The following is a 26,200-nucleotide window of genomic DNA, read 5'->3' as shown; positions in this document are numbered from 1 at the left end:
TTGAAATTCAGATTAGCCACATGTCCTCTCTTGTTGTGTCCAATTCTTTCTGACTTGATATTCAAGCCTTCAGCTGATTATTGATTCTGCGTGTGTGTGTGTGTGTGTGTGTGTGTGTGTGTGTGTGTGTGTGTGTGTGTGTGTGTGTGTGTGTGTGTGTGTGTGTGTGTTTAATGGAATGTGATGTAATTTGTTTTGTGCCATTACCAACCATGAGTTATGTTGTGTTATATGTGTTATATGTGCTATATGAGTTATATGTTTGTTTTTGTTGGTTAAAGTGTATTATTAATGTATTATTTCAGTGATATTTCCTGACCAAGAGCTAGCTAACTTGTTTATTTTCTTTGCTTTTGTACTATCTGGAGCTTTATACCATTATAATGAACTCTGAGATAACTGATATGAATCCTCTGTTATCTGAATAAGCAATGGAGAAGCAGTGTTTATGCTTCACATAACTGGAAGAAACTCCAAGAAATCTGCATCCCTCACTTCTTTAAAATCAAGACTGAAGACTTGTCTGTTTGCTGCTGCATTTTATTAAATCAAATAACTATTATCTACCAGTTGTATTCTTGTATTTAATGCATGTCTTACTCTATGGTTGTTTTAATGGTATTTTCTTGACTTAACGACTGTTTTTAAATGTTTATAACGGCATGCATTGTGTTGAAATGTGCTGTATAAATAAAGTTGCCTTGCCTTGAATAATTTTCTGGTTGGAGCCAAACATTTCAGTTTATTCTTGATTTTTCAAACAAGAGTGTGTTGTCAGGCAGGAGTAGTTGTACAAGGCCGAGGTAACATTTTGACAGCATTTTGGTCAGATATTGCAATTATTAAGCCAAATACTTCAGTACGCAGATTTCTGGTCACAATCCTGGAATTTGCCCTTTGCCATTTTTACATTACATGACATTTGGCATGTTTCCAAAGCGACTCAAAAGTGCAATAAACTATGAAGATACAAACTTAGAACAACAACAAAAATATATTCGCTTCAAATTAGCCAAACCACTGTCAGTGCTGGTGCATACGTTTCAACTATAGGCTTAACTCTTAAGTGCTTTTTTTGTGATGTTGAATTGAATGACCAATGCATAAGTGAAACAGGTGGCTTTTTTAGTTTACAACACAATTTGCCAAGTGCAACTCTGAATTTGCAGAATAAAACCAACCCAATGGTCGCACAATGAACAAAAACACATCTGCAGAAACAGGAACCAGACAATGTTTGATTTACTAATGCACTTTAAAGTCAGATCATTGAAGATGGACTTAACTTAAAGGACACCTATCATGCTATATTTGAACAATATATTGTAGGGCCATACCTATATAAAGTATATAAATATAGTTTTTTTTTCAAAATACCAAACAGATCCTGCATTTTAGCCATGCCTCATTTCGCTCCATTTGCTCTTTCCAGCACTGTTTTTGCAGGGGGCTGATTCTGTGAGCTGCAGCTGACCACGCCCCCCTGCAGGAGAGGGGAGCGTGCTCTGAACAGCTGCTGGGCTGTCAGAAGAGGGGGGAGATCTCCGTCCTCCGTGTTTTATTATATTATTATATAGAGTCGTAATTCATTTGTTTTAAAGCTCAATAAATAACAAAGAAGACCTTTGACCGGCACTTTTCTAATTTTGTCCGGAAGATTTAAACTTTAACGGACATCTTGACCGGTGAAAAAAAACCTAACTGAAACTCTGCCGCACGGTCCCCTCGTTCCTTGGAAGAGGCGGAGAGGTGGGTGTTTGTCATCTGCTGGTGGACTAACCGGAGAGAATTACAGTGCTTGCCTCGACGGGGAGGGATTGCATTGAATTAAAGCAGCGGGAGCAAACGCTTGCCTCGGGGAGGGAGAAAAAAAGCCACAGCGGAGAATAAACAGAAGGGCAACCATGGCAACCATGCGCGGGAAGTCTTCTTCGCTGCTTTTGTGGCAGACTACAGCGCCACATACAGGCCTGGCATATGTACTAGAGCGTCTCCAGTGCTTTCGAGCGGCAATGGCCGGCCGTGGCCCAACCCCACATTCCCCTGATAGGTGGAGAGTTGGCCCAATAGCCGTAGCGCCACCGTCCTGACATCAGTAACGTGTTCAAATCTGGATCAGTTTTTATCAGATCCGTTGCAGCCCCTTTTTTAGAGATTTGGGTATGGAGGAAAATAGAGAGGGTTGTGTTTTCTGACACTTGGTGAGTTCCCTGGAAACACCGGGGACACATATTCATGTATAAAAGACGTACAAAAGTGCATTTTGCATAATAGGTCCCCTTTAAGATAGGATGATAGCTAGATAAATATGCAGCCTGTGTGTTGGAGAGGCTGTATAGAAAGACTCCAAGAAAAAGAGTAAAAGTTAACAGGTCTAAGGAAGTTACGACAAAAATAAGGAACTGTTTTGGATTTGTATCAAGATCTGAGCTAAGTGCCAAATCGTGCACACACACACACACACACACACACACACACACACACACAGTCACACACACACTTAAACATTATCATGCACTCATTCCTGTTTTGTTGTACATACCGTTACATGTGTGTGTGTGTGTGTGTGTGTGTGTGTGTGTGTGTGTGTGTGTGTGTGTGTGTGTGTGTGTGTATGTGTATGTGTGTGTGTGTGTGTGTGTGTGTGTGTGTGTGTGTGTGTGTGTGTGTCAGCCACTAATTGGACTGAATTTCACTGAGCAACAAAAGATCAGGCTCGAAAATTCCAGCTCTGGTTTGTACAGGCTTTGCTTTGTTGTCCCCTGGCTTTCTGTCTCTTCTAATGCTGTGTTAACAGTTATCTCCCTCCCTCTCTCTCTCTCTGTCTCTCTCTCTCTGTGTTTCTTTCAATCTCTCTCTCTCTTTTTATTTTTCTTTCACGCGGCCCATGAAAGGTTTTTTTTTTTGCCCCAAACGAAGCACCGTTACCCAAACTGCTCAGAGGCCAGAACTCACGAGGGACTTCCCTCATCAACTCCCGAACATCTCACACACACACACACACACACACACACACACACACACACACACACACACACACACACACACCACACACCACACACACACACACACACACATACACACACACACACACACACACACACACACACACACACACACACACACACACACACACACACATTTCAGGAGCCTGTTGGACAGCCACAATGAACCCCAGACCTTCATTGGAGTGGACCGTTGCCACCGTCTCCATCTATGGGAAACTCTCTGTGTTGCTCGGCGCTGATCCTGGACCTGAGCTTCCTGTTGGGTCTTTCTGTTGATGTTGACGACGGATAGATCTCGGAGGGAAGGATGATGATTGAGCTGCAAAGCCCGGATGATAGAGGAGGAGGGGGAGGCGTTGGGTACTTGGACATACTGAGCACAGAGGAGCTTGAGTGTAAGATCTGCTACTGCGCCTACAATCTGAACAGCCGCCGTCCGAAAGTGCTCGATTGCTGCCACCGTCTTTGCGCCAAATGTCTCACCAAGATCCTTGACCTTGGTGAGTCGCCTCCGAACGTCGTGGTGTGTCCGTTCTGCCGATACGTCACCAGACTACCTGGGCAGGAAGTGAGCAGCCTGCCAGATGATTGCAACCTGTTGGGGGCGCTGTCCCTCCGAAGCAGGAACCAGAGGAACGTCCACTTCCACCAGGAGGCGACGACAGAACTGCTCCTCAACCCCCGGCACCTCAACTCTCTGATGGGAAGTAATCCACCCATGACATCCCCTTTCTCCTCCTCCTCTTCGTCCTCGTCTTCTTCTTCCTCCACCACTTACTCCTCCATACGAGGGTCCTCTAACTTTGTGGTGATCACAATCATGGAGCCGCCGCCGCCAATACCCACATCCAACCGAGGAGAAGTCCACCATCACGGATCGGACTACCGCTCCTCCAGCCTGGACTCCATGGCGTCCATCACTCAGAGGTGGACCATGTGGAATTGTGCCGCCCTGCTTTGTCAAACCTCCGCCCGAGCGCTGGTGTGGGTTTTGGGGTTGCTGTACTTCAGCTCACTGCCCATGGGGGTCTACCTGCTCATCATGCAGAAGACCACGGTCGGAGTCCTGCTGGTAAGCCTGGTTCCCGCCAGCCTGGTCATAATCATGGTCTACGGACTGTGCCAGTGTATCTGCCACGAGCTGTGGGACTGCATGCCTCCATAATGGGAAGCACATGAATGCCCATGAATGTTCAATGGGTTTGTGTTAGAAAAATATCTCTCGTCACCGGCTTGAGCTTCAATATCAGGATCCATGTATTTCTGATCCTCTCCAGAATGGAAGTAGTCATCACATACAGAGCATCAACTAGTTCCTGAACAGTGTCCTTCACATGCTGATATCCAAGAGAGGGAGTTACACAGTCACAAGATGGAGGAATAGAAAGCAGTATTCAATGTTTACTTCAGATTAGCTCCACGTCAGAAATGATCATGCTTGTCATATGTCTATCTCCATAGAGGCTGAATCATCATGTTCATCACATAGCTATCATATGCCTAAAACAGTCCTGATGCTCTTCTAGGTAATCATACATCCTGTCATGTACACAGCTACAGTTGGGATACCTTTGTTATCATGTGTAATCTGATATTGGAAGAGTTCATTCACTATTTTTTGCTTAGCTAGACAATGGGTCTCCAGAGTTCACTAATGGGGATGTTACTGTGTAACTGACCATGCAAACGCTTCAATAGCAGAACAAAAAAAATGCTCCTTTTCTTTATGGGAGATTATGTACATTACAAATTAAATTTAGATCGTTTTTATCGTTATACATGTTCATTTGTGCTAATATGTTTAGCTTGGTAGTCGATTAATCTGCTACGTGCACAGTCACTTTCGCATTCTGTGTAATACTGCTTGTCTGTTTCCGGTTAAAAAATGACAACCTTTTATATCCGCTTGAAAAGCTCTTAAAAATCAACATTTCAGATTTGCCTGACGACTAAAGCCCCAGCCAGAAGACTGGACAAAGCCTTTTTTCTCCGTCATTCATTTGTGCTAATTATAGTTTAGCTTGGTAGCCAACCTTTTACACCGCTTCCTACAGGAGCTCCCAAAAATGAACATTTAAGATGTTCATCGGATTTGCCAGGCTACTAAAGCCCCAGCCAGAAAACTGGACAAAGGCTTCAAATGATATACTGCATCATACACAACTATGAAGAACAGAAAACAACTATTTCCGGATCGACTGGCGCTAACCAGCTAACGCTAGCATACGCTGGCTAACGTCTAGAGTACTTTTTCTCCTGTCTTGGAAAATATTCCGTCGCTTGTGTTAAAATAAACTTTTAAACTAAATCACAGCCAGTTTAAAAGGACACTCTTCACTCTTCAGAGCAGTATTACGTTGTGACCGGAAGTACGTCAGAGACCCTCGTGCACATAGCGTATTAAAGTTCAAAGTGTCAGATTTAGCTACGAGGTAACCTAGGGTAAAAATGTAACTAACAGATATCAACATGAAACTTTCCCAGTTGATTACCGACATAAAGAGAAATATTTTTTGTATTAAAAGTTTTCCGAAATGTTATGTTTGAATATGCAAATGAGGGATTATCTAATTAAATGTGTGTTGATTTGCATCTCTTTACATTGTATACATCTGGGTTTAAAACTCTTGTTTCATTTAGTTGACATATGAGAGTAACGCAATGTTTTTTGGAATAAAATGTTCAATAAATCAGGTTGTGTGACTTTTTTTGTAGAGGTTTGGTGCATCTGAAGCAGAGATTAATATTAACTAACATAAATATGCAAATTAAGTATAATTAAATGCTATTTTTGGTAAATTAAGGGAACATGCAAATAAAGAAAGTTAGTGAGGATAAACCACCTAATTAAGTATAAGTTCGGGAGTAAAATAGCCACAAAAACATTTATTGGGGTTTTTTGCTCGGGCTATCTCGCCTCATTGCCATTTCTGGTGAAATCTGCTGAATAAATGTGTGTGGATGAGAAAAACAAGACAGAAACATTGACGCTTTGGCAGGTAATTCTTGTCATTATTAATCAGAGCACAGGTTGCAAAGTTCTTCACACAATGCAGCAAATTAAAATCAACATACTGTAAAATAATAACAAATGTTGAGTAAACTGATTACACCAATTCCGGTGACGTAAGATTGGAGAAATGGAAAGAAAAGTCAAATAAAGGCAAGAAATTCTCTATTAAAATGTTAGATTTAGGTGGATATTTGTCAGAATGCCTTATTTACTCAGACAGATCCATCTTAGTATGCAGCATAATACATTTAGCAATAATGGAAAGCCTTAATGTATGAGATCTAAAAATTAAATCTTAAAACTTGCTGCTAGCCAGTGTACGGATGCCAAAAGGTGTAATTTCTAACGTCATGTTCTGGTTTAATGTCTGCAATCTGAAAATAATTCTTAATCAAACATATCTGAAATTTGCTTTAAGGAGTTTTTTCTAGAAAGTTCATTTAAAAAAATACTACTGTGCTTAGCTCAGTCTATATTGAAGTGTCGACTCATATCTTGCTCTGTGATGAGTTTGAGCCTGAACCACCAGAGGGGGCTAATCTCCTCTGCCCCTTTATGTCTAAGAAAATATAAATCAAATCAGTGTTGTTGGAGAACTCCAGACTTTACATGTCAGAAAAAATCCAACATGCTTCAAGTCAAACTCTTTCAGCTCAAACCATTCATTCAAATGATGAAACAAATGCAGCAGTAGTGTTTACACAAATCATTTGAAAGTCAAATTAAACTTTAATGCTGTTATTACAAATAGCTGTGGCACTTCTACCACTCTTTGTGTTTGTAATAATTGCTAATTGCTAATTACTTTGTGGCAATTAGGCATACATTAATAAAGAGACCATGTTATTGCAAACTAAACTATTATAATACATGATTAAAATGTAGATGTTGTGCTTCAACATACCTTATAATAACAGAGTTTGCTTGTAAAATAAACAACAGTCAGAGCATTTTCTACTAAGATATGAAAATATGTAAAACTCTGAAAATATGCAGCATTATAGTGTTTTTTTCGTCGTTAGATAAATAAGAAGGCCCCTTTATGCTTTAGGGTTGTTCCCTTCATGTAGTGTGTTATATAGGTTTGTGTGCATGTAAATGGTTTGCAAAGGCTAAAATTCCAAAGTTCTCTCCAGAGGGAGTTTCTCTCCCACACACTCCCTTCCCCCCCTTCCTGAAACGCCTCCATTGGACTCCTTTGTTTACTTCCTGAACATAGTGACATCACTATTTAACACTCCGGCTCCTATTTGGCTAGTGCTCCAACGCGTTGTTCGTGCTGAGGGGCGGGACATCTCTAAGCGGTTGACCAATCACAACAGAGCCAGCCAGCTAACCAATCTGGTTTCAGACAGAGGGTGAAAAGAGCTTTTTGAACATTAAAGCATGGAGACATGTCCCAGTAGAGACACTACATATTAATATGAACCTGAAAATGAGAATAATATGTCCTCTTTAAGTTATTACCTAATATTTTTGTACATGTTTTGAACTATTTCCTCCATCTCTGTCATGATGCTGTCCAAGCAGGATATAAAACAAACAGCGAGGATGTTTTCCCAGAACACTTTGTCCTGCTTGGCTTCTCCAACATTTGTCCTGCCGATGATAAACAGCCGTCTACCGTTTGTGTTTTCCAGAGGACTCAGAGTCTGAGTCTGAGCGAGTCTTCCCTACAGGGACAGCAACAGCATTCCAGATTCCTCCTCAGTGATGCAATGAACATTCCCACATGTTGCTGTGAGGAACTTTCACAGGAAGCGCAGGCCAAACAAATACAACCTCCTCCAGTCTGTTAACACTGATCAGAGCTGTTGGAGACAAAAACAGCTGTTCTCAACCTGGGGTTTGGGACCCCCAAGAGGGTCGCGAGAGAACTTCTGGGGGTCGCCAGATTACACTTGCCTATACTGATGATACAATATGTCTAAGAATATTGTATTTGTGATACAAAAGCTCCACTCATTTAACAATAATAGCACAGAAGTCCACTTGCTTTGCTACGGGTCTTACACTGAATATATGCCAAAAATATTTAGATAAAGAACATTAAAAGACGTGCCAGCCTTACCATGCATCTACTGCTAGTGATAACTTAATTTAAAGGGGGTTGCAATCACCAACCTGATTATTTTCAGTGACTTGAAAAGGTTGAGAAGGTTAATTTCAGTCACTGACAATCATAATATTATTTGTTAAATGATGCTGTATTTATTGATGTATTGCATTATGGTGGGATGTTACAATTAAGGAAACCACTAGTAGGGCTGGATAATCAACCAACCATATCCTCATCCCATATAAGATTCAGAGTGTTAATTAGTTTAAGGCTTATTTTATCAGTTGTCAATTAATATGGTAATTTTCACGACAGCACCCATTAGTTAGGGTTGCCAAAGCTTCATAGGGGGTCACGTAGCCTTGTTGATTTTAAGGGGTGCAAGAAAACATTAATTTTATTTGATTAATTTCTCGTCCTTAGTTGCTATTCCAGAGGTTCTATATTCTCTTTCTGTTAAAGTGCTGAAGCAATGTTGTGCTTTGTGATATTGGGGCTTGAAAAATAGAGTTATACAATTATTTTTGCATGACAAATTGCTTGTCCTTGGATGTTAAAATGTTGAGGTACTTGTACTTTTCCATTTTATGATACTTTATACTTCTACTACCCTGATTTCAAAAGGGGAAATCATGTAATTTTACTCCAATACATTTAAGTCAGAAAAGAGTCAAATTACACAGTAATATGCTACTTGATGCAACAATGTTATCTAGAAAGTTCACCTATATAAGAATAATTATATTCACACACATAAAGGCTATTTTTACTATTACTTGTAATACTTTGTACATTTAGCTGATAATAGTTAAGTAAGATTTTGCATGCAGGACTTCTACATGCAATGAAGAATGTTGACAATAATGTATTGGTACTGTTACTAAAGTAAAGCACCTGAAAACTTCTTCCACTATTGATTTTACATTACATTATATTTATTTATTTCAGATTCCCCATAGGTAGTGAGTAGAGCTGCTCTCAGCCAATCAGATTCGCGGATATCGCTCCGACAACAAACAAAAGATCGAGGCTAGCTGAGCTCATTACACTCGGTCCGTCTCTACGCAACATAACTGCTCTCCTACCTCCCTACGTCGACCAACTCTTCTGTATTTCATCCACTCTCAGTCTCCTTCTAGTGTCTATATATATGTGGCTTTGTGTCAGCTAATGTCAACCTGAGCCGAGCGCTTTGCCTTTTGCTGAACGGGTTAGCCACCAGGTTAGCTTCTCGGCTAACCAGGAGCTAGTTAGCTGGGCATGCTAGGTAGCTTAGCCTGCTATTCAGCTTAACCCGTACAAACCAACAGAGACAGTTAGCTTAGCATGCTAGTTAGATTAGCTTGCTAGTTAGCTTCTCCCATACGAACCAGCGGAGCCAGTTAGCTTAACATGCTAGTTACCTTAGCCTTCTAGTTAGCTTATCCCCTACGAACCAGTGGAGCCAGTTAGCTTAGCTTTTGCTAAAAAAAACTCCCTTTAAAAACACTCGACACTGACCGACACAAGTGGATTTGGCTTGTTTGCCGACAAGCCATTTAAAGAGTGAATCTTCGTGATGTCTGGACAGTCGTCGGGGGGCTGCGGGTTCCTGATGTCGGTTGTTGTCCACGGAGACTCTGCTCTGAACGACCAGGAGAAGGAGCTCAACCAGCGACTCCGACGGCTCTACCCGGCCGTAAATGAGACGGAGACTCCGCTGCCCCGCTCCTGGAGCCCGAAGGACAAGTTCAGCTACATCGGGCTCTCACAGAACAACCTCCGTGTGCACTATAAAGGTAATGACACGAAGACAAACGCTGAGTTTAAAGCACTTTTATTATCCTCCCCTCCCTCCAATGCTAATGTTAGCTTCACAGTTAGCGGACCAACCGTCAAAGCTAACCGTTGGGGCTAAAAACAAACTAGATATGATCAGATAAGTTGGACCGTTATTAATTCCCGTATGGAAACTAACGTATCATAGCAGCAAAATAATAAGAAAGAAACATACATAGTTCAAATGGAATATAACGCACTTTTATCCCCCCACCCCATTGCTAACGTTAGCTTAGCTTGACGTGGCTAAAAACAAAGTAGGCTAGTGGCTTCGTCAACAACAAGGCAGAGGACATCTTGCAACCCGACCAGCTGGCGAGGTTTTATCCACAGCCTAAAATTGACCTACTAGCTCGTTAGCTTCCCCGCTACCTTGTTAATAAAGTTAGACTGGACCAGTCTATCCTAACATTAAATACAGAGCTAAATCCCAGATCTAATGTACGCTAAAGGGTATTCGAGTTTCTATTCAGTGGTTGTGATGTTCTGCTAAATGTTTGTTTTCCTTGTGTCGTGTATGTGTCCTTGTTTGATGTTGCAAATGGAGCTGCTGTGATGCAAGTAAAAGGTTTGACAAATGACTGACAGTGAATTCGTATCGTATAAAGTGTCATCCTGAAGCTATAACGACGGATGTCATGTCAAACAAACACATAACATGTAGGTGTAGAAGCACCCAGAAGTCACATAATCAAGCCGAAATGGACATGAGCTACCCATCCCTTTTTGGTTGGCTAATGTAGCATTATTAGGTAATTACATGACAGGAAATACACAGTGTCGAATATCCCGATTGGCTTCAATTACTCAGATGAATTGCTAGGCTACCAGTGAAGTAGTTATAGATAACATGACAGGCAAAGATAGTCGCTTGCTGCTGAGGTTTTAATATCAAGTGACATTCGGGCTGATTAGCAAAGCTATCAAGAGGGTTTTTGTTGCAGGCCTCCACGAAAAGGATAGAGTTAATACAAATCTGTGCTTCCTGGGTGTGTTCTACTATTCTGGGTCTGACCAGGCCCACTACGCACACTCTTCCTTCTTGACGACTAGAATGTTCTGCCTCTATACAGCAGATGTATTTAATAGCAGGTACACAGGTGGTGTGTAACGTTAGCCTTCAAACACTGCAAACTGTTAGGCATTCGTTGGAAGGACATCTGAGTCATTTTACTTAAATAAACAAAACACACCTAATTTATTTTAGTACAAATAATCTTATAATAAACCGTTTTTAATGCATGAGGAACAGCAGGATTCAAATCACTCGAGTGTTGCTTTTGCATGTGACATACATTATTAAGGAATTAGCTAACAGCTTGTTATCTAATACTCAAGATAATATTTGTATTAGATATTTTTTATGAAAACTAATAAGTAGTTTTTATCATTTAAGTCTTTTGGTAACCAAAAATAACAATCCTTTCCTTGTTCTAGCTTCTCAAAAGTGATTCATTCTTGCTTTCTTTGGAAGTTGAATATCATCATGTTTTGAACTGTTTATCGGACATATCATCTATATTAAGACTTTCCTTTCTTAGTGGATTATGAGTTCTCATTTTTTGATTGATCTTAATTGCATGAAATGGCAGTGACACTAACAATTATGAAGCTGCAATGTACGTTTTGAATATGGGCTCTTTGTGTGTTATTGTACTGCTTGTGTTTTCCCTCAGCTGCACACTGTGTTTGTCTGTGAAACACCTTCACTAAACACATGTAAAATAGGTTTTAGCTTTTATATTTTAGTTGATCAACATCAGTTCATATTTGAAAGTGTTCTGGGTATTCCCAAACATTCATTCATTAAACTCACAGTAGCCAGATTTAATTGAGACATCCTCTGAAGGGACAATAGGAGGAAAATATCAGACTATGATTTTGTTTTTATTTTTGATTCCAAATGCGATTAGGATTATTGTTGTCAAAGCATTTTCTGTAGATTCATCTTCAGGCCTGTCTTGTAGTCATCGTCCGGCAGTGTCTCAGTAGGGGCTTGGACTGTGAGCTGTAGGGTCGCCGGTTCAAGTCCCCGACCAGACCTAAATATATAGTGTGGACTTCTACTTGGAGAGGTCCCAGTTCACCTCCTGCCCTGCCGTGGTGCCCTTGAGCAAGGCACTGGACACCCCCCCCCCTTTCCCCTCACTCCCATTGCTCCCCGGGCGCTGTACAATAGCTGCCCACTGCTCCTAGTACTAGACTCCTGGTACTAGGATGGGTTAAAAGCAGAGAACACATTTCATTGTGTGTGCATGTGTGACCATTAAAGAGGGTTTCATCCCTCCCAATTAAATTAAAAAAACAATTATATCTACAAAAGTCATGACCTTAATTCTACTTAAACAAATCAGTAAAATAATCCAGTTGCTTGTTGTGATCCTTTCAGGGTTCTGTTTCTCCCAAACCACTTTTTCCATAGTAAAGAAAGCTTGTTTACTACAGGAAACACTGCCAGATTTAGCTCACATCTAGTAAGATATTACATTAGTGGTACACTAGGAGTAGTCAGTATTTCTTAGTATAATCGTGCCATCAGCAGTGTATCAATGGCAGCGACTTGGTTATCCACATTTTACAATAACTCAATTGTTGTTGTTCAAACATTTTTAGTAGTTTCATCTGTATTGTTGGCATCGTATTTAACAAAAATATCTACAACAATTAGTGTGTGCAGTTTGTATTAACATATTACATTAGTGGTACATTAAACAGTACTTTGTAGTATAATCATGACGTTTAGTAGTGTATTCATAACCACGCACATGTTATAACAACTTAAAACAGCTGCCAAGTAGCATCTGGCAGTGTAAATACTTCTGGTATTGACCGCTCATAAATCTGTTGACAGCTCTGCTGCTCTGTAGCTGTTGAGCAAACTTTAGCTTCTACAGAGTAATGGGATGAGCTGCTTTACAACCCACGACGTCCAGATTCAAAAGTATTACATATTACAGGGTTCTTATGGTCATTAAAAACCTGGAAAAGTCATTGAAATTCAAAATGCTAATTCCAGGCCCTGGAAAAGTTATGGAAAACAATATTTTCCCCAAAGTTTTGGAAAAGTCATGGAAATGTAACTAAAGTTGCATCAAATATAATTTATATTTTATCTAATCGCCGAAATAGTAATACTATAATGATAATAAATACTGTATCGTAAAATGGCATTTAACTGACGAGGTGTTTTGCTGGTGAGAGATTTGAGTTGCTTTAGCGTGTAGAAGCTAGTAAGCCTACTAGTTCATTTGTTTTAGATAGGCACAACATGTTTCAGACCTTATTTTCCTGTTCCATGTTAAAATAAACAATTTTTATTGGTACCGCTGAGAAAGAGTAATTTTTTTGGTCATGGAAAATTAGGTAAAGGTCATTTGAAAGTCATTGGTGAAAAAGTGTATGAACCCTGATATTATGATCCTTCACAGATATTAATACAAATACTATCTAATAAAATGGCATCATATGTTCTTGGACAACGCCTACTCCCCCCCCTTGTATAAAGCCCATTTTTAGTATTCTTTAAATCTAAAATCCCCTATTTATATTACACTCTCAAATTCGTAATCTGTGAAATTGCAATTATACAAAATACTGCTGATAGAAATGTACCTGGGAAGGTATTGGGACATTTCCCTTGAGGCCGGTTTCTGTTAGCACAGCAATTAGGTTGTCAAACTCTTCTTTGTGTATAGTCTCTGCAGAAGCCCCACCTGACTTTAATCCAATTTGACAACGACTTTGAAATCACCTTCTCAACTTTAGGACTGAATCAGTGTGGGGAAAACAGGCAATGACAAACATAGAGACCATTGTAAAAATACTTGACTCAGTGAAAACTGCTCAGGTTTTCTCTCTGTATCTTTAAAATACATTGTTTTATCCGGTTGACAATGATTGACAGGTTTGTGGGATTCAGTGCTAAAGATCTACGTACAGTCCTGCCCTGTGCTTTGAATGAATTAATTTGGATTTGGCCTTTCATTATCCATTTAGATTCATTTTAATTCAATCAGCTTAACCTTTGTGTTGTCCTCATGTCAACTGTTGGTGTTGTCCTCATGTCAACTGTTGGTGTTGTCCTCATGTCAGATGTTTGTGTTGTCCTCATGTCAACTGTTTGTGTTGTCCTGGTTTGAGTGTTTACAAAGCATATAGAATAAAACATCAGCCAAATATGGGAAACGCCTTTTTAAAGCCAACTAATTGCCACACGTTGTACATTTAATTATCAAAAGACCTCGTATACACTAAAATAAACCTATTTTTACAGGGCAAACATTGTGAATCATTTTGACCATAGTTAAGATATAACAAGCATATTCTGTTGGATTATTACAGACTATATATGTCAAATAATATTTACTTTAATTAGGATCCTGTTGAAACTATTTGAAGGTGACATATTCTGCTAATTGATAGGCTCATATTCGTATGTTGTTCCTCTACTGTGACATGTTTTAATGTTAAGAAAGTGGGAGAGAAACTTCCTCTGGACACAGGGATTTTAGCCGTTGCAGACCATTTACATGCACTAAAGGAAAGGGAAAACCCTCATAAAGCATAATAGGGCCTCTTGCATTATTTAATTTAAACAAAACACACATAAATCAATGAAAGTAATGAGTATTCTTTGCGTAGAAACTAGTTTGAAACCGTCCATGTTTTTGTTTGGCTATGAGATGAAATAAACTGTTATCCTGACATAAAAACGTTTAAATCCAACCCAAGGACAACAGAAAGGCTAAGTAGCATTGGAAAAGCTTCTGTCTTCACACTAATGTCCATCCTTTGATTATAGCATGATCTGTTTGTAATACCCGCTCTCTGTGGCTCTGTGTTTTTACCCTGAAGGTCATGGAAAAACCCCTAAAGATGCAGCGTCAGTGCGGGCCACACACCCCATCCCTGCTGCCTGCGGGGTCTACTACTTCGAGGTCAAGATCATCAGCAAAGGACGAGATGGGTAAGGACTCTGAACACAGAAAAACACTTACACTACTCCTCATTTACAATATATTAACCTGTGTTAGTGATAAGTCATCAGGGGACGGCAGTAGTGCTACACAACACGGAAACAATATATTAAAGTGATTCTTTTGACTGATATTGCAATCTTGATATCAGTCAAAGTTAATAATTATTCTCATTATTATTAGACCGTTAGTAGGCCGGGACCTCTCTGCAGCTCCACAACACTTCATTCAGATATTATTAGCTATTAAACGTTACCAAATATTGCACTTACTGCGATTTGGATATTGCACGATGGATGTAATTTTGATTTTGTGATACAGGGAACAATTAAAGGGGCTTTGGCTCTTTGGTGGGGGCTGTCCTTGACTTAATAAACTCTTAGATGACTGACACACTTATGCAATGTGTTGATGTTTATCACCAAGGCATAATTAATGGCAGGTCAGTAGGCTGGTCTTGCTCTTAAATCTCTTTTGATGCGTCTAAATAAACTCTTAAATCTCTCTCCACAGGTACATGGGCATCGGCCTGTCAGCTCAGGGTGTAAACATGAACAGACTCCCAGGTAAGACGACACTTTATGTGTGCTTGCTTTCTCTCTTTGGGTGTGGTGAGATACATGTGTGTGTTTCTACTACAGGGTTCCTGCGGGGTCTTAAAAAGTCTTACATTTGATAATCAGAATTCAAGGCCTTAAAAAGGTCTTAAATATGATTTAGAAGGTCTTAAAATGATGGGATTTGAAAGGTACTTCTGTGTTGCGATCGCGTCTAAATGTGTTTTGGGGGAAATGTCCGGGCTGCAAAGTAACCAGTACGGTAAGAGCCTTTCAGTTCCCCCCAGTTTCAATTTCTGTATTGAAATAAATCAACATGGAACCAGTAATCACTAGCTTTGTTTCCCCGGCCCCTTATCGGAGAACACCCAGCTAGTAACCTAGCAACCAAGTCAGAAACCTTGGTATCTTCGGAATCTACTTACAAATAAATATGGGGAAGTGTAAGTTCAACCGTATTTGGTTGGAAAACATCAAATTTAGTGCTTGGTTGAAACCAGTGGAGGGGAACGTGTTTGAAGCCCGCTGCACCTTTTGCAAAAGCAAGAAGTTTGTTTTGCTAATGTAGCGTGAGCTCCCACAAAACAACATCGGGGGGACCTCCGGGCGACGTTTGGGTCTACGTCAACCCTTAAAGCAGAGGTGCTGTGGATGCTAAATACCGTAGCTAAACACCAATCCTACAACAGCAACGATGAAAGATTGTAGCCAAGGCAGCAGAGCTCTGAATATAGCTCTTGTCACACACGCACACAGTTCTGTGTACTGTTATGTTCAGTCATCGTTCTTATGTAGGACATGAATACATTTACTTTGTAAGTAATTATGGGACGTATTTCTTCTTTCATAGCAATTTTCCTTCATACTTTCTTGCCGTGAAATAGGTCTTAAATTCTATTCAAAGAGGTCTTAAAAAGTCTTACATTTGAGTTGGTGAAACCTGCAGGAACCCTGTACTATATATACCAGAGATCATTTAAACTGTTAGAGTGGGTGTCATTTTGTCTGTGAGCTTATTGTTTGGTACAGATTGGATGCACTGGGTGTAGGTGTGAGAGATGTTTCATTTCCATTAGTTATATGTCAGTTCTCTGAATGCATGTTGTCAAATTGTTAGAGAAGCTGGTTCAGGATTTCTACATGTGTGACAATCCTAAAGAGGTCAGGGAGTCAATCTCTACTGGCCTCCTGTCCATGGATTTATAAGTGCGTTATAAACTTCTGAAAATGTTACTGAGCCCTGCACTTCACGTAATTGTGCTCCAAATAAAACAAAAACAGGTGAAAATTCAAGATTTCTTTCCTTGCATTTCTTTCTTATATGAAAGCTCATATTGAATACAAGTTGAGATGTAGAGGCAGAGTATGGAAGAGCAACATGAGAACATTTTACGCATCCCTTCAGCATATCGGTGCTATTTCTGAGTGTGTTTACAGCAGTGCCTTAACCAGAAGGCCAGCATATCAAAACAGAAATACTAAAGTTACATTTTTTTAGCTGCGCAAACAAACTGAAAACTGTTTACCTAACTCTGTCCGAAGGAAACCAAATCACCTACAAGCGGCTGTAGAGACACACATTACCAGATTATATTTTATATCCTGTTAAATTTGCCAAACGGGTGTAAAAATGATGCAATGTACCATCATTTTCCTCCTTTATCTGGCAGACAGTGCAGACTCACATGAAGTTATAATAATAATACATTGGCCTATATTTCCTTTAACCCTTGTATATAAACTTTGGTACTGGGTTTTTCAAAGCCAAGATTATGTCGAGTTTGAGTAACTTCAATGCGAACACAGATTTTCTTCCAGATAATTAAGTCCGTCCTATTGGTCCCAAATGTCGGGAGTTTTTTTAAAACACTAACAACACCTTTTCTCTGATTTATTTGTCATGTTGTGTCTGTTTTTTATTTTAAATTCACTCTCAGATTGGACTTTTTGTTGCATTTTCGCACCTGCTTGCTCCACGCTCTTATTCTTAAAAAAAATTCTCCTCCCTCAGGTTGGGACAAGCACTCGTACGGGTTACCCACGGAGACGACGGTCACTCCTTCTGCTCGTCCGGCACCGGGCAGCCCTACGGACCCACGTTTACAACGGGCGACGTGATTGGCTGCTGCGTTAACCTCATCAACAACACCTGCTTCTACACAAAGAACGGACACAGCCTAGGTAAGGAGCACAGAAACACAGTTCAACAACTTCTGTTACACTGTACAGTAATAATGTGATTATTGTTAACATAAGCAACAAATTAGCTTTCCTGCTAAAGTCTCTTTCTAATCTCACGAAAACTCGGCTGCTCTACAGTTTAGCTCGTTAAAGCTAACGAACATCACCTGGGAGAAGCTCACTACTAAAGTGACTGTAGGCTAGTATCAGGTCTCCAGACTAACTTTCTATATTAGTTACATTTTTGTGCCTTATAGCCTTTTTTACATTTTATTTACCACCGTGTTTCTTGAAGACATTGTGCTTTTTTAACCTGTTTTTTTCTTCACGAAACTGTGTCTCAGGTTGTTAAATGTTAAGAAGCCCTATTAAAGTGTCATACCCACATAACGGGAAGAAACTCAGCGATATGAACCATTTTTACCGAAACAAAGCACACGTCTCACAAGAAGCGTCTAAATAAGCCCTGAGTGAAAAAATGCTAACACACTTAGCACAGAACTCACGTTAAAAAATACCGTTATTACTTATCGGATCCGCACAAACAAGATATCGATTAGCAAGCTGAGATCCCACAGATTCTACAGGTATTAGTCTTACCTTAGCTGTTATTCTGATCAAAAGTCGTGTTCAATGGCATTAAAACGATAAAAACGCTGCTGAAGGTTAATCCATAGGTTAATCCAACGTGTCTGTGTCACTTTGAAATGATTTCTGATAATCCATCACTTCAATTTCTATGTCAAAAACTGAGATTTCATATTAGCTGCTATGATAGCTACCAGAGTGTAACCCAGCTTCCTGTTTTGGGCATTCTGGCTGCGCATCTCTCTATTCACCAATGGGTAATGTTTAGAAGGATTTTAGGAACTTTCCCTCGATCCTATTGGCTCTAACGGTTAAAAAGAGATGTCAATCATCAAAATCGAGCAAGGGGGGGGACAGCAGAAGAGATATGGAAAATCCACCCAAAATGACCCCAGAAAGTGTTTTTTTTTTTGCTAATCTCTCTAAAAAAAGCTCAATGTCACTTGTTTTGCATCAATCTTGATGCAGGGTACTTATTATATGTTATAGTTTGGATTCCTAAAGCTTTTAGTCTACTATCCCATCATTCAAGGGTAGTTTTCACTAAGTAATGTTTTATTTTTGGACGGACACTATAATTTACAGTTCTTTACTATGTAAAATCTGAATTTACTTTAAAATAAAAAAAATCTATTATGATTCTGACTTTTCTACATCCAACTCACAGGTTTATCATTACTTTGAGAAAAAAGATTATTAATTTACCCCTTTTTTAGAAGTGAATGTATTTGTTCTGGGAATGTCATTTCCGAGCCTGAGACCTGAAAAACAGGCTCGGGGCTCAACAGGTTAACTGATGTACCAACAGAAAAAGCACTGTTCCCAGGCAAGCTCAATTTGTATTGCACAAAGGGATAATCACCTTAGGGAAATATTGGTTAGACAACATCTAAAGGAACAAAACATAAGCAAATTGTGTTTTTAAAAGATCATTTAAATGTGTAGCAATGCATTCAGTTGACTGATTTCTTCTCGTTCCATTTGTGACCAGTTGATTAGCTACTCAGCTGCAGCACATTAAACACTCCTGCAAATATCAATGTGGTCCAATTAGATGCTCTTATGGTCTTTTACTCTTTAATATCACCGCTAACTGTCTGCCCTTAGCTTGTAGATACAGTGTGATAACAAACACTGAACGGAAGAAGTCAATCAAACACACTCACACCTCATGCAGCATTTCTACTGACCCCTTTTTTATATATACATCTTTATAAAACATGTTGACTACAAAGATGGAAGACTAAATGTGACCTTTTAGAGTTAGACCTGTTTGTTAACATGGTGTTGAAGAGGTCAGATCGATTAATGCAGAAAGATGACAGGGTAAACACACTGAGGCCTCCTGCTGGTGTCTGTCGACAGTGTGGCGTGTGTGTGGTGCGTGTGTGTCTGTGACAGTGACAGGTCGTGTGGTTGATCCTTCATGCTGACTCTCTCTCTCTCTCTCTCTCTCTTCCTCTGCAGGCATTGCCTTCACAGGACCCTACCAGTAAGTACCACATTATCTCCCTCTTCCTTAAGTTTCCATAATTAATCAGGACTCTAGGACATGAGGCTTTTTATAGAAATCAAGTGTTTGATTCCCTGCAGAGTGTCCACTGTAGTCCGAATGTTTACACTGTGTGGAAAGCACTGCAGGCTGGAACATTTAAATGTTGATTATTCAGGTAGTTGGTGTTCTAGTTGGAAATGATAAAGACACGAAGGGGAGAAACAAGCCTGGACACATTTCACACACCTGGAGCGTTTTATTGAGTATTGTAAAAGCTATGTTCAGCATGTAGTGACAAATTATTAGAGGTACGACCTGTTTCCTTTCTGCTTCACTAAGACACATTTGAACCTTCTTGTTGTATCCGTACTGTAGTGTCGGTATCTTTAGCTATAGCCAGTCAAACACAAGCAAGAGTTTTTCCGGATTTTTATTTCAATTTCTTTCTTTTTTTAAACAAATTTCCATCCTTAAATCTTTGCATAAAAGAAACGTTTGTGTGTTTTTTTTAAATTGATTAACTCTGGCAGGCTTCAGTATCTGTCATAATACCCTCTTCAGAGTGCTAAGGATTTATCATGTCCAACTAAACAAGCGGTTTTAAACAAGGGATTTTTAGGTCCAGAAAAAAAAGAAAACAGTTTAAAATGTGTTTTAATCTTCTTAAAATGTTGGCCATAAAAGTCCAATTATTTTACATATTAAGTAACTGAACTAATGAAAGCCTATATATTTAACATGATGTTTTGTGTTGCAACGGGACACAACTTGTGTTGCTTTGTGCTGTTGTGGCTTGTCATCAGCTCCCATGCTTCATTTCGAGAAACACTCCCACGCCAAAAGGAAATTAATTTCTAATGGGATTCATGCATGCATTAACGGCCGTCCAAGATGTGAGAGGAGACGCTTGTTTTGTAAAGTTTATTTTTCCTCCTCCTCGTCTTGCAAATTAAAACGAGTCTGGGAAAGAAGCAGAAAAATAAGAGTCTTATCCACAACAATAATCCATTGAGCAGAAAACAGTGTTGCAGCGGGCCAGACATTCATGTTTCTGCAGAGAAGTGCGTCACCTCCACACAGCTGACCTTTCTGGTTATTGAACCGGGACAAAGGCGACTCCAAGAGACACACAACTTTTGTACTTTTACGTGGATGTTAATCAACTGTATTTATTCGCTAACCCTTAAAGACATGTACAGCTTCTGCTCTGGTTTATAGAGGGCTATCTGACCAACATTAAGCAATACAAATATATTTTATTATTGTATCTTTGTGGCTAAAATAAGCTTAACTGCTGCCCCAATCCACAGCAGTACAGTTGTTGTGACATGTTTGTTACATTTTCCAGTTAAAGACAAGTATAGTAGTTATAGTTTTCTCATTTTCATTTTCCTATTAATATGTAGTGACTCTACTTTAAAGAGTCCTCTCCTGCTGATGTTCAGGTGTATATCAGTATGTAGTGTCTCTACTTTAAAGAGTCCTCTCCTGCTGATATTCAGGTGTATATCAGTATGTAGTGTCTCTACTTTAAAGAGTCCTCTTCCTGCTGATGTTCAGGTGTATATCAGTATGTAGTGTCTCTACTTAAAGAAGTCCTCTCCTGCTGATATTCAGGTTGTATATCAGTATGTAGTGTCTCTACTTTAAAGAGTCCTCTCCTGCTGATGTTCAGGTGTATATCAGTATGTAGTGTCTCTACTTTAAAGAGTCCCTCTCCTGCTGATGTTCAGGTGTATATCAGTATGTAGTGTCTCTACTTTAAAGAGTCCTCCTCCTGCCTGATGTTCAGGTGTATATCAGTATGTAGCTTGTCTCTACTTTAAAGAGTCCTCTCTCTGCTGATGTTCAGGTGTATATCAGTATGTAGTGTCTCTACTTTAAAGAGTCCTCTCCTGCTGATGTTCAGGTGTGTATCAGTATGTAGTGCCAATAGAAGCACCAGTGATCACAGTGATGTCACTAATGTAAACAACGGAGTCCATTGGAGGTGTTTTCCAGGTGGCTTAACCACTGTATTCTTTAATTTCTCTCTGCTGCAGGCCGAACTTGTACCCGACCGTGCGGTCTCCAGACTCCAGGGGAGGTGGTGGACGCAAACTTCGGGCAGCACCCCTTTGTGTTCGACATCGAGGACTACATGCGCGAATGGAGGACGAAAATCCAGGCGCAGATCGACCGCTTCCCCATCGGAGAGCGAGAGGGCGAGTGGCAGTCCATGATCCAGAAGTAAGATGATTGTAAAAGTAATTATTGTGGTGTAAACAAACACTTTTAGACCTTATTTCAGGCAAATGTCGTAGCAACTTAGGTCGCATTCACACCAGCCTTGTTTAGTCTGGTTGAATCGAACCCTGGTGCGTTTAGCCGCTTGGTGTGGTTTGTTTGGATCGGTCTGAGACCTCTGAAGTGAACTAAACAACCTAGAAGAGGTGATCTCGGACCGCTCTCTAGTGAACTCTGGAGCCGTTCATCGCTGGTGTGAACGCAGTCCGCACCAAAACACAGGAAGCGTAGTATTTACGAGTCACAAGAACGCGGATGTCTTCAAAATCTTTAGCGAAAGAGAGAAGCAGAATGAAGTGTTGAACAGTGAAGTAAAAATTCTCCGTCAACTATACATAAAAGTCAGAGCCACCTGTCGTCAGTGAACCCTCCTCCTGACTGCAGAACGTCTCATATGTTATAATGTTTTTTTTATATAATCATATGCGCCGTCTGCTAGTCTGTTGATATGCTCTCAGCTCTCCAGATTAACAGCAGCATGAAAATAACCTGCCGATGCTCCAAAGCCACGGTAGAAATTGCCGGGATTTGCGTTTTTACCCCCTTAATATCTGACCAATTGTTGAACAGCATTTCCGAGCACATGACTTGTGTTTAAAGTTTATTGTCCGTTTGAGTTTTGCCCGTGTGAACGCAAACCGAACCTTCTGAAAAATAAAACGATGTAACAAACTGTTTTGTAGCGGACGATTAGGTGTGAATACGACCTTAAAATCAGCTGCTGTAGAGAAAATGATGAGTTAGGCAAAGAAACACAATATCGATATAAAGTCTTTTAAGATATTTTCTTTTAATGCTTGCAAGCATGACTCCTCCTGAGTGCTCTGTGTGAGACAGACTCTCTTATAGGGAAACATCAAAGATCATTCGCCTGACAACACAACAACATTTGGGCCCAGGTGGTATCACAATAAGCAAACTCACACCCTACAAAGACCAGTTGTATGTCGTTAGCTTCCCCCCCCTAGAGCAAATGTCTTCCTTTCCTGTAGTGTTATAAAACCCTTCATCTTATCCCCGTGAACACAGACCAAATGTTCTTAGACATAAGGATTTAAAACACTTGAAAGGATACTACTTAGTTAAAAGTTACGCTGTATTAAGCTTTAATACCATGATTGCCATAACATTTAAAACCAAAAACACATTCAGAAAATCATTGACCCTCCACACAAGGGAACAGGAAGGGCTAAAATGCTGACTCATTTCCAGGGTTTATGACTCATTCCTGCACCACTCTATTTAGTAGGAGGTCTTGTAACGTAACACCAACAGTAACGTTATGAAAATTGTAACAAAGTTTTATTTATATTTTAAAACCATTTTTAACCGACTACTACAGCAAACCTATAGTTGATTTACAATTTTGGAGCATTCAGGTCACTTACCATGACTTAAACTGTATTTAGGGCAGTTTTACTAGCAATGCTGAATTAATGACTAAAAGGAAGTTTTGGACACTTTAGGTGACAGGGAATCAGTGCTGATATGATGGAGAGTCGTGATCCAGAAGTGAAAGCTCTGTCTCTCTTCATGCTGATGGGATTAGCCCTCTGTTGCTATGATTAATGGTCCCGAAGGGATTTAATCTCCATTTGATGGGGATTGGGGGGTGGAGGGAGCCGTCGCCTTTTATCCAGGAAAGTCGCCTTACTGCGTGGGATTGAAAACAGTTGGCGTGCTTGCGTCCCATTGGTTGGATGTGTTATTGTCTCTGCAGGAGATTTGTGGTCATCGTGTTCCTGCAGCTCTGCAAACACGTCACGAGAGGCGCAAAGTGCAAATATTACACTGGGTCTCATCCTTTTAAAGCACTGTTGCATTGTGGGTCATCTTAGTACTGATGGAGGGGTGGCTTCATCATTTTCCCATGAAAAAGTCAGCATACTTGGACACATTAAACGGATATTTTACACACGTTCTTGAAGCATAATTCTGGTTTCATACAACTTATTTTTGTTCTTTTAGTGACCTTCTATATCTGTGATGAAAATATTTGTTTAATTAAAATTAATTCCTCAAATTCATGCGGTCATAGAAATAGGAAACAAGCTACATTTTGCAATGGACATAAAAAAATATTAATTTAAAGACAAATTATGACCCAATCTGTCCGTTGTTAAACTTGGTAAACAAACTTGGTTGAATTCACTTCTCTATAATACATGGATTTTTTATCAGATATTTTAATAAACGTATTTAGATAGACTAACAGTTTTGCTCCTCATCTAAAAGTGTCCTTGCTTGTTTTTATTGCCTAATTTTATTGTTTTGCTATTTACACTATTCTAAGATCTTAAAAGGGAATCATGCACAGAATGGGATTCATTTCAGCAGTGGGTATTATATATACAATTATTAAAACGAAATACCAATACTTGGTTACCAAAAACACATTTTATAGTTTGGTTGTTGACCGAATTTGACATTTCCTGTACTTTCTTGAGTTCTCGGGTCAAGAATTGTACATACATGAAAGATTTGTTTTCTGTTCATGAAGTTAAATTACATGTCTGATCGTGTGCGTGTGTGATGAAAGTTAAAGGTGGGGTAGGTCATTCACTTCAGAAACACTTGTTATATTCCATGGAATGCTCTTAACATCCCGATAGCAATGAATATCTGAAGTGCTTTGACAATAAATCCATAAAAAAAATGTCATCTGTGGAAGCTGTGGCGCTGTAAAAAGCACGACCAATCATCTGAGCCGGCCCGGCTAAATAACTGGATGGCCTACCTGCCTGTCAGCCTTCCATCTGTGCACAAACTTATCTCGTGCCCTCATTGGTCATGTGCACGTTCGTGTGTGTTGGAGGAGGGGCTCTGTGAGGAAGTCTGAAGGAAGGGGCAGATTTTTTTTTGGCTGCGTATTTTCAAATTCTAGCGCACTCGAGCTGCTTTCTCCATTCTTACCTACCTTTTAATAAATGCTCGTATCTGTTGAGTGTAAAACGCTCTTAATGATTCCTCCCTTGCTGTGTCTAATCCCTGAGTCTGTTTTGTCTTCTCAGGATGGTGGCTTCCTACCTGGTTCATCACAGCTACTGCGCCACGGCTGAAGCTTTCGCTAAATCCACAGACCAGGCCGTGCACGAGGAGCTGGCCTCCATCAAAAACAGACAGAGTGAGTCCTCATGAATGATGATCTAACAGATTAAACATGGGAACCAGAACTATTCTCAAATCTGAAGGAAGTTGAAAGCTTGACCGCTAAAAGTAAGGTGGAAAAAGCCGTGTGTAAAGAAATCTCGCTGACAATTTTAAGTTATACGAAATATATCCTAATTAAAGCAAACCTTGGTCGGCACATTACACACCTCCCCGACCACGGATAAGCGGGAGAAGAATGGAATGAATGGATTACACACAGTAAAATACAAATTGTAATAAAAAGTTTGAAGTCTCAGCTCTGACGAACATGCTCCCTGTCGCCGTGCAGAGATCCAAGAAGCTGGTGTTGTCGGGCAGAATTGGGCGAGGCCATCGAGACGACCACGCAGCTGTACCCCACTCTGCTGGAGAGGAACCCTGACCTGCTCTTCATGCTCAAGTACGACCCCCCCGCTGACTCAAAATGTTGTTTTTCACAGTTTATTGAATTAAATCACCTATTATATATTATATATTATATACACCTGTTGTTACTGGAAGATCATTAGGAGCCTGTTATTACTTCAAACAAACTAAAATATAGACGACTTTTCAACAAATTCCTGAAGATTAGCCATCAAAAAGTTAATGGTGCGCTTCTTGTGGCATCTTTGGCTTTTATTGAAACTGAATACTTTAAGGGGGTGATTGTGATTTAAGCATCAACATGGAAAAGTGATATTTAAAGAAATTAGGAAAATAAAGTTAACTTAATCTTGCAAGGGGAGATCAAGTTATTTTTACCGCTGTTATATACACCCGTATTTAGCTTTTTCTATAACCTGACCTGTCTTTTTAAACTATAATATTCAGATTATTTAATGAATTTTTTTCTGTTTTCTTTACTTCCTTTCATGGTCTACTTCCCATCTGTTGTCTTTTCTGTTTACTCCTTGTTTCTTTTCGTCTGTATTTCCATCTTCTCTCCTTCTTCCTCTGTCTCTTCCTCTCTCCCTCTCTCCCTTCCCTTCTCCCCCTCAGAGTGAGACAGTTCATAGAGATGGTGAACGGGACGGACAGTGAGGTGAGATGTCTGGGGGTCGCAGCCCAAAGTCTCAGGACATTTACC

The 26,200-nt window shown here is 39.9% G+C and overlaps 2 protein-coding genes across 2 annotated transcripts in view; both read left to right on the top strand.

Moving 5' to 3' along the window:
* The first annotated feature begins 3,315 nt into the window (after window positions 1-3,315).
* rnf182 (ring finger protein 182) lies at window positions 3,316-4,173 on the top strand. Its single transcript, XM_034136075.1, has one exon. The coding sequence runs from the start codon at window positions 3,316-3,318 to the stop codon at window positions 4,171-4,173; it is 858 nt and encodes a 285-aa protein (XP_033991966.1).
* Window positions 4,174-9,082: 4,909 nt separating this feature from the next.
* ranbp9 (RAN binding protein 9) overlaps window positions 9,083-26,200 on the top strand; it is a 28,447-nt gene continuing 11,329 nt past the window's right edge. Inside the window, 12 exon segments of the mRNA XM_034136080.1 lie at window positions 9,083-9,858; window positions 14,753-14,864; window positions 15,388-15,440; window positions 17,443-17,468; window positions 17,471-17,612; window positions 19,668-19,692; window positions 21,738-21,759; window positions 21,761-21,924; window positions 24,993-25,105; window positions 25,423-25,531; window positions 26,113-26,162; window positions 26,165-26,199. Of these exon segments, the coding sequence (XP_033991971.1) occupies window positions 9,639-9,858; window positions 14,753-14,864; window positions 15,388-15,440; window positions 17,443-17,468; window positions 17,471-17,612; window positions 19,668-19,692; window positions 21,738-21,759; window positions 21,761-21,924; window positions 24,993-25,105; window positions 25,423-25,531; window positions 26,113-26,162; window positions 26,165-26,199 (1,071 nt within the window). The 5' untranslated portion in view covers window positions 9,083-9,638.

This window comes from Trematomus bernacchii, unplaced genomic scaffold (genome assembly GCF_902827165.1).
Source record: "Trematomus bernacchii unplaced genomic scaffold, fTreBer1.1, whole genome shotgun sequence".
Classification (NCBI taxonomy): Eukaryota; Metazoa; Chordata; class Actinopteri; order Perciformes; family Nototheniidae; genus Trematomus; species Trematomus bernacchii.
This window is presented reverse-complemented; position numbering and strand designations above follow the sequence as displayed.